Here is a 9,334-nt window from a genome sequence, read left to right as displayed (position 1 = left end):
CTGAGCCTGGCTGTAGCAGCTCCTGAGCCTGGCTGTAGCAGCTCCTGGGCCTGGTTGTAGCAGCTCCACATAAGCGATCCAGGGGTACACAGGGAGTAGACAGGACATCACCAGATGACAGGAGACGATGCCAGGACAATGTCAGGACAGGTCATTTATTTATGTGTAAAAGTTTAAATGATCTGAATATTTGATAGCAGTCCAGCTTTCTGTTGTCAGGTTTTGCATTTTAACAAAGCAGCAGATATTGAGTCTGGCTCGTCACCACTGCATACTGCATCTCACAAATAAAAACCTCTACAGTCATTTGGAAAATGCAAAATGTCTTACTTGTTGTTTAGGGAGGGGTAAGAAAATACTTACAAAGCCTAAACCAGGGGTGCCCACACTTTTTCAGCATGCAAGGTACTTTTAAAATGACCAAGTCAAAGTGATCTACCTGCTATAAGGCCCTGTTTACATGAGAACTACCTCTGGAAACATTAGTTTTTTATCAATGTTTATTGGAGGAAATAAACAAAAAATTAGCGGGTTTACATGAAAACACTGTAGCTTCCAAGTCAGTCTGTCGTATAAGGCTGGTGAAGGTAAACCCAATGGTGCAGGCAAGCAATAGCAGACTCAGGAGATTATAAAATAAAGTATTTATGAACTAGAAATCAAAAAGGCTGATGGTGCAACAAAACTTGCATGAAATCACATGGAGTAGATGGGACATCATGAGTGGACAGTTTACAATGCCAGGACAAAGGACTAACACAGAGACACAAACTTATATACAGTGACTAACGAGACAAAACACCTGTGAGGGGACACAGCTGAAACACATCAGGGGAAATGACAAAATAGAAAACCAGGGAGTGCAGGAACAGACACACAACACCAGACCAACACTAGGAGAACATGAACCCTATAGAAGACAGAAACTGAGGAAAAGAAGGACACAAAGCATAAACACAACATAAGTTGGGGGTTAAACATCAGGAAAACAGACCACAATCCCTACACAGTCAGGTTACCAGATAAGAAATTATGAACTATGGTGCTGTGACTTTAAAATGATAGTATGTTAACCTAAACTGTCACATGTGCTGAGTAAAGATATTCTAAGATGAGGTATGTGTTGTTTGTTGAACATGTGCACAGAAAATGAGGGAGTAAATAAAACATTCATCTGGCAACCCTGATGATAATAATAATAATAATAATAATAATGTGTATGCATTGTCGTCATTGTAAGTTCCCATACAATGGCAAAATTGGCTTTCTGCATTTAACCCATCCACCACCAGGTGGAGCAGTGGGCAGCCTTTGGAGGTGCCCTGGGAGCAACACCACAGGAGAGCAACTCTCCTGCTCAGAGACACCACGAGATGTATAATGACCGAGGATTGAGCCCAGGACCGTCGGGTGCTGGGTTGGCTGCCCTGCCCTATACCATCTCGGCCCCTGATGCAGGGCTCAGCTGCATTCATTGCTCATGCAGCATCTGCATGACAGTTATGTCCAAACACTAACATCTCTTTGAACCCTGGATTTTATTGGTTTTGCTCCTACATGCTGAAAAAGGGTGAGCAGCACAAACACACTCTGCTCTCTGCCATTTATTATAACTGTTGTTAGTGCAGAAAAACTTTGGACTAATGCACATGTGCCACTTCACACTTGCGGAGCATTTCACACCTCCAAGGGGGTTTCCTCCTGAAAATCTCCACTCTGAGACCTGGATTCAGAAACCTTCAGTTTCAGAGAGAATGAGGGCTGTTGTCCGTAAATGAACGGCTGAACCGCAGCAGAAAGGCTGCGGTTTCATGTCGTGTAAACGGTGCATCAGACTGGCCGCCCTGTATGTCACTCAAGGGCCATAGTGAGGATGGATGATGGGCTGGCAGCTATGTTTTTAATGCCATGTGATCTACCCATACTACCTTTGAGATCGACCGGTAGATTGCGATCGACCGGTAGATTGCGATCGACCGATAGATTGCGATCGACCGGTAGATTGCGATCGACCGGTAGATTGCGATCGACTGGTCGATCGAGATTGACTGGTCGATCGAGATCGACGAGTAGATTGCGATCTACATATTGGGCACCCCTGGGCTAAAGCATATTGTACCCCAAAGCTTCTCCATTTGGATTAGTCTGGATAAGTTTTTGAGTGCTAACAAGCATGAGACGGTAGCAACTGAAGGAACATGAGGTCATGTTGATGTTTGTGGTTCAAACTGATTTCTGCCTAACTGGTGAATGAAGAGTGTCATCACCCATAAATGCTCATGAAGTTTGTCCTTTCTTCTAATGTCAGACTAAAAATCTCAGATATCTAAAATTTAGTTTGAAAAAGCCAACAGTGTGTGTTTTTCTTTTATACTGAAGTTTTATTTGTGCTTATATTCTGACAGCAGTTGGATAGTCACCATAACTGTCTCCAGAAATGGTGGTGATGGTGGTTGGGGGGGGGGGGGGGGGTCCTGTAGCTCAGAGTTCGCTGGGTTCAAGATTGTCATTAAATCGTTTTCAGTGTATTGTATCTAGAATTTTTTTATGTCTTATGCAGATGCGGAGCAATGCAAGTACGGCAAGAACCGCGTGGAGGCTGATGCCAAACGGCTGCAGGCCAAAGAGGAGGAGCTGATGAAGAAGAAGCAGGCGATCAGGAACCATCTGACCCAGCTGAAAAAAGAGAGGAGAGACTTGCGCACTGCCATGGAGGCTGCTGCCGGTGAGAGAGCAAAAAACTGAACAGCCAGGAGTGAAGAGTGGAAATTAGAATTACCCTCTGTCTGTCCATTGTGTCCAACTACAAACATTTAGTATTCAAATCTCTCCAAGACGGGGAGCATCAATGTCAAGTCAATTCAACTTTATTTACAAAGCACATTTAAAACAAGAGCTAAACCAGCCACTAGGGAGCACAAGCTAGTGCATCTTTTGTGCCAGTCCCAAGCCAAGGTAAATGGTGAGGGTTGTGTCAGGTTGGGCATCCAATGTAAAAAGAATGGTGATTGGAGCAGACCTGAATGAACATGTTGGTGAATGAAACAGAGGGGATGAGGAAGTGATGGGTAGGTTTGGTGTCGAGGAAAAAAACAGGAAGGACAGATGGTGTTGGATTTTGCAAAGAGAATGGAAATGGCTGTAGTCAACACCTATTTCCAAAAGAGGGAGGAGCACAGAGTGAACTATAAGAGTGGAGGAAGGAGCATGCAGGTTGACTACTTTCTGTGTAGAAGAGGAAACCTGAGGAAGATTGGAGACTATAAGGTTGTGGCAGGGGAAAACGTGGCCAGACAGCATTGGATGGTTGTGTGTACATGACTGTTATTGTGAAGAAGAGAAAAAGAGTAAATTCAGAGAAGACCAAATGGTAGAAGCTGAAAAAGGAAGAATGTTGTGAGAAATTCAGAGAGGAGCTGTTAAAGGGTCTGGTAAGAAAGGGCTTCCAAATGACTGGGCTACTACAGCAACAGTAATTAGAGACAGGTAGGAAGGTACTTGGTGTGTCATCTGGACAGAGAATGGATGATAAGGACACCTGGTGGTGGAATAGTGAAGTGCAGGACATGTTCAAAGAAAGAGGTTAACCAAGAAGAAATATGACAGTGAGAGGACTGAAGAGAGGAGACAAGAATATAAGGAGATGGGACGTAGAGCAAAGAGGGAGGTAGCTAAGGCAAAACAGAAGGCATATGATGAGTTGTATGGGAGCCTGGACACTAAAGAGGGTGAGAAGTACTTGTACTGATCGGCAAGACAGAGGGATCAGGCTGGAAAGGATGCGCAGCAGGTTAGGATTTTTTTTTTTTTTTACCTGTTTTTTTACGGTGTAACCAGACGTGTTCCCCCCCCCCCCCACACACACACACACCTGCTTCCCTGCTGCGCTCTTTTGTCCTGTGAACCCTTAAAAAAGCCTCTCTTTTTTTCCTGCATACCTCTTAATTTGAAGGATCAGCTGGTCTCTCAACAAAACCAATCAACTTCAACTTCTCCCGACAGGAGTCAGGGTAAGAAGGACCCTCTTACCTCGAAGGAAACAAATTGGATTCATGATGACAACTAGATTCTACTGTTTGGGTTGGTGAAATCTGGTTGTCTACATATTCGTGTGGAGGTGTTGAAGCTTGACAGTGCTCGGACTGAATGTGGAGCTGTGACAGGGAATTGGAGCAGCTGTTATCAGGACTGTGATCTTCCTGGCAGCACTCATGAATGGTGGGAATAATCTGGAGAAGCTGTGAGCTCGACTTTTGGAGTAAAGGATCAATTCGGCTGTTTTGGAGTTTCCATCAGAGAATATGTACAGCAAGACTTTAAAGGCAGAAACAACAATTCACGAGTTCTGCCTGACCCAAACTGTGGCCTTGATGCCAGACTTATCTCAACTCCTCCTGGAATGTTTTGAAAACAACAAAGATGCTTTGACTGTTTCCTCACCCCTCCCTTCCCCAAGGCCGTGGACATGTAACAGAACCTCAACTGAGCTGAAGATGAACATCACCTCTTATCTGGACAATGGCTGAGGGGGGGCTCTGGACTATGCTACGACTTTCCCTTAAAAATTCAATTTTTTCACCGCCTATATGTACATGTATAATGTCTGTTTATGTTGCTTTGCTGTGGTAGGTTTTTTTGATGCCTCAAATTGTGCCCTGTCTAGGACACGGTGTGAGAGATCTTTTTTTTATACCGTCTCTCCTCATGTTTTCTTTCCTTTTCTTATCTAAGCAAAATATTATTCTGAATAAGAATAAGAAGGCCTCGCTAATTATTTATAGCCGCAGCTTCATGCACTCCGCCCATCTTCGGACGACTGTATGTACATATTCGCGTTGTATCTCGGTGCAATGCCAATAAAGTTTTTTTCTGATTCTGATTAAAGATAGGAATGGTAATGCCTAAAGAAGGGTATGGCAATAGGACCGGATGACATATTAGTGGAGCTGTGGAAATGTCTTGGAGATATGGCAGTGAGGTTTTTGACTCAAATATTCAGTGGCATAACTTGAGAGTGAGAAAATGCCTGAGGAATGGAGAAGAAGTGTGCTGCTGCCCATTTTTAAGAACAAGGGTGATGTACAGAGTTGTAGCAACTACAGGGGAATTAAGTTGATGAACCACACAATGAATATTTGGGAGAGAGTTGTGGAAGTAAGACTAAGAAGAGAGGTGACTACAGCATTTGTGAGCAGCAGTATGGTTTCATGCCAAGAAATGGCACCACTAATGCCATCTTTGCTTTTAGGATGCCGATGAAGAAGTACAGAGAGGGTCAGAAAGAACTCCATTGTGTCTTTGTGGATTTAGAAAAAAAACATGACAGGGTGCTAAGGGAGGAGGTGTGGTGTTGCATGAGGAAATCTGGAATGACAGAGAAGTATGATAGACTGGTACAGGACATGTATGAGGACAGCAGGACAGTGGTGAGATGTGCTGTATGAGTGACAGATAGTTAAAAGGTGGAGGTGGGATTGCATCAAGGATTGGCTCTGAGCCCCTTCTTCTTTGCTCTGGTGATGGACTGACTAACAGATGAGGCCAGGCAGGAATCCCCATGGACTATGATGTCTGCATATGACATTGTGATCTGTGGTGAGAACGGGGAACAGGTGTAAGAGAATTTGAAGGGGTGGAGGTATGCACTTGAAAGAAGAGGAATGAAAGTCACTTGAAAGAAGAGGAATGAAAGTCAGCCGTAGTAAGACAGAGTACATGTGTGTGAATGAGAGGGAGACTGGTGGAACAGTGAGTCTACAAGGAGCAGAGGTCACAAAGGTGCAGGACTTCAAGTACTTGGGGTCCACTGTCCAGGAAAATGGGGAATGTGGTAAAGAGGTGAAAGAGAGTCCAGGCAGGATGGAGTGGATAGAGAAAAGTTTCAGGAGTGATTTTGTGACAAAAGGTTGTCAGCAAAGGCCCACGGAAAAGTTTACAAGACAGCGGTGAGATCAGCCGTCCTGTATGGTCTGGAGACAGTGGCATTGACAAAAAGGAGAAAGAACAGGAAGTGGCAGCAATGAAGATGCTGAGGTTCTCCCTACGAGTTACAAGAATTGATAAGATTAGGAATGAGATCATCAGAGGTACAGCACAGATTGAACAACTGGGAGATAAAGTTAGCGAGGCCAGACTGAGATAGTTTTGACATGTCAAAAGGAGGGACAATTGGTATATTGGTAGAAGGATGTTAGAAATGCAGCTGCCAGGAAAAAGACAAAGAGGAGATATATGGATTCAGTTAGAGAGAACATGGAGGTAGTTGGAGTAAGGACAGAGGATACAGAAGACAGAGTGAGATGGAGGAGGATGACTTGCTGTGGCGAACACTGAAGAGGGAAAAGCCGAAAGAAGAATTTAAACAAGACCTGTTACCAAAGTGCTTAACAATAACAATGAGAGCAAAAATAACGGAAACATAACACTAATGCTAGTACTAAAAAAAATTAAAAACATTGAATAAAAACGTAAAAACACATAACAAAATTACTAAATCGACTCGCACTGTGTAAAATGCCAGAGAAAACAGATGTGTTTTTAGCATAGATTTGAATACAGGAAGGGAGGTGGCCTGCCTAATGTTGGGGGGCAAATTGTTTCAAACTTTGGGGCCTATGACTGAAAATGCCCGATCATCTCTGAACTTCAGGTTTTTTTTGGAACAGCCAAAAGCATTTGATCAGATGACCTCAGGGCCCGAGAGGGAACGTATAGTTCCAGTAGCTCAAAGAGATAAGGGGGTGCAGACCCGGCCTGATGGTTGGCAGCAGATGATGATGCAGCAGAAAGTGCAATGCTGGCTTTGATCCTCACGAGATGACTGGCACATCTTCCACGGCACCTGGAGTGATGTCTTTGAGGAGGCAATCCAGAGCTCTGATCATAATGGTCGAACAAGGTGAGGTTGGTGGCAGATAATTGTAGATTTAGACATTGTTGATGGTCGTACACCAGTAAGGAACGATGTCGCTGAAGGAAAATGACAAAAACAGAAGAAAAAAATGACCACAACAGACAGAGGTAAAAGGCAAGCCACGAACGCTAGCGCCATTTTCCCTGAAGACTGTCAAGCTTGTACCACTTGTTTCACTAAGCACCTTTCCAGGTGGAGTTAATTAATTCAACCTTTATTTAGACAAGTTAATCCCATTGAGCCTCGAGGACTCATTTATAAGAGAGACCTGATTTCATCAAAGAATGATGACGACAATGGACAAGCGTGACAACAATAATCATAAAAGAGGCATACAGAGTTTTATTTTTTATTTTTTTATCTGCATTGGTCCTTGCCAGGAGTCCAACAGATTCTTAAAGCCACTTAGAGAGGTCAAGGTCGAGCGCTTCAGATCTTTTTGCAAGATATTCCAGGAAACGGGAGCAGAGTAGGAGAAGGCCCTTTTACCGAGTTCAGTCCGCACTGAGGGAACACTGCAGGTAATAATGTCCTGAGAGCGCACGATATAGTTGCACTCACGCAGAGACATGTAGGAGAAGATGTATGAAGGCAGCAGACCAAGAAGTGATTTAAAGATGAGAATGTACCAGTGGGAGAGTCTGTGTGAAGTTAATGATGTCCAGTTAACCAGTGAATACAGGGTACAGTGGTGGGTATGATAATCACAGCCAGTTAGGAATCTTAGTGCACCGTGATAGGCAGCATCTAACATCTACAAGGTGCTTGTAGTAGCGTTCATGTAAATAATGTCACCGTAATCAATTGAGGGAAGGAAAGTCACAGTTACAAGGCGTTTCCTAGCATTCAGAATTAGACAGGATCTATTTCTGAAAAAGAAAACAGTTTAACTTTCAGTTTCTTTACTAGGTTTTCCATGTGGAGCTTAAAAGAGAGATGCGAGTTGACCAAGATGCCCAAATATTTATAGGAATCAACAAACTCAATGGGGACATCATTTAAGGATAAAATCAGAGGAAGAACTGCTGGGATCGACTTCCTGTTTGAAAAAAGCATCCCTTTGGTTTTATCGGCATTTAAGACAAGTTTGAGGTGGAACAAATTTGACTGGATGATGTCAAATGCGGATTGCAAAAGCTGAAAAGCCTTAGCAACTGTTTTAGCTTGACAATAAACAACTCTGTCATCAGCATGGAAATATAAGGATGCGTCAAGGATGCTCTGACCTACATTACCTATGTAGATTGTAAAGAAGGTGGGTCCTAAGACTGAGCCTTGTGGTACACCATTGTTGACTGATAAATAACTGCAAAGGAAGAACAAAGGCTGTTTTCCAAACATCTGGAATGGAGTTTTGGCTTACGGAAAGATTAAAGATGTGGGACACACGGATTGCGATTATATGAGCGGCCAGCCTTAAGAAATAAGGTGGAAGTTCATCTGGTCCTGCATACTTTTTAGGATCAAGTCCTTTTAACAGTTTATTTACCTCACTAACTGAGAACGGAGAAAAGGAGAAGGTGTGATTAACTGAGGATTGACTTGTAGGAGGGATTTGATTTGTAGAAGTTTGGTTATTAAGTGAAGTGGCTGAATTTCCATTAGTAACTGTCAAATAAAGAACTAGAAGCGACAAAATGTTTATTGAAACAGTTCAGGATCTCGTGCTTATTTGACACAGGAATAGAGTTAACGAGAAGTTGTGATGGGAGGTCAAATGATTGGGGGGTGCCTAAGAGGTGCCATCCTGGGTCCCCTCCTATTTTCTTTATACCTGCTGCCGCTTGGTGCTATTTTCCGGAAACACAACATGCCCTTCCACTTCTATGCCAATGACTGCCAAATTTACTTCCCCCTAAGACACAATGGTACATGCTTTATTCAACCGCTGCTCAACTGCCTGGCTGACATCAGGGACTGGATGGCTTTAAACTTCTTAAGTTTCAATGAAAAGAAGTCTGAAGTCATGTTGTTCCCTCCCAATGACATGATCACAAACCACTGTATCGAACTCTCCGCTCTAACCCTGTCAGATAAACAGAGTCACTAATCTGGGCATGATAATGGACCCTTCCCTGAAGCTTAACAATCATGTAAACATGATTGTTAAATCATGCTTCTTCCAACTGAGGCGGCTGTCTAAACTGAAGCCCATATTGTCCAAAAATAACCTGGAGACAGTAATACATGCATTCATTACATCTAGGCTTGATTACTACAATTCACTCCTGTTTGGTATCAGTCAGACCTCCATTGCACGACTACAACTGGTCCAGAATGCAGCAGCCCGATTTTTAACCAGTACAGGCAAAAGAGAGCACATTACACCAGTTTTGGCCTCACTGCACTGGTTACCGGTTCACTTTCGAATCCAGTTCAAAATACTCACGTATGTCTAAAAATCACTGAACAGTGTCCCCC

At 43.3% G+C, this 9,334-nt stretch overlaps 1 protein-coding gene across 1 annotated transcript in view; it reads left to right on the top strand.

The window, feature by feature from the left end:
- Positions 1-9,334, top strand: part of afap1 (actin filament associated protein 1) — a gene marked incomplete at its 5' end in the record, with an annotated part of 107,597 nt that overhangs the window by 86,312 nt on the left and 11,951 nt on the right. The window contains 1 exon segment of the mRNA XM_037681507.1: positions 2,561-2,725. Within this exon segment, the coding sequence (XP_037537435.1) occupies positions 2,561-2,725 (165 nt within the window).

This window comes from Nematolebias whitei, chromosome 1 (genome assembly GCF_014905685.2).
Source record: "Nematolebias whitei isolate Nwh7 chromosome 1, NemWhi1, whole genome shotgun sequence".
NCBI lineage: Eukaryota > Metazoa > Chordata > Actinopteri > Cyprinodontiformes > Rivulidae > Nematolebias > Nematolebias whitei.
This window is presented reverse-complemented; position numbering and strand designations above follow the sequence as displayed.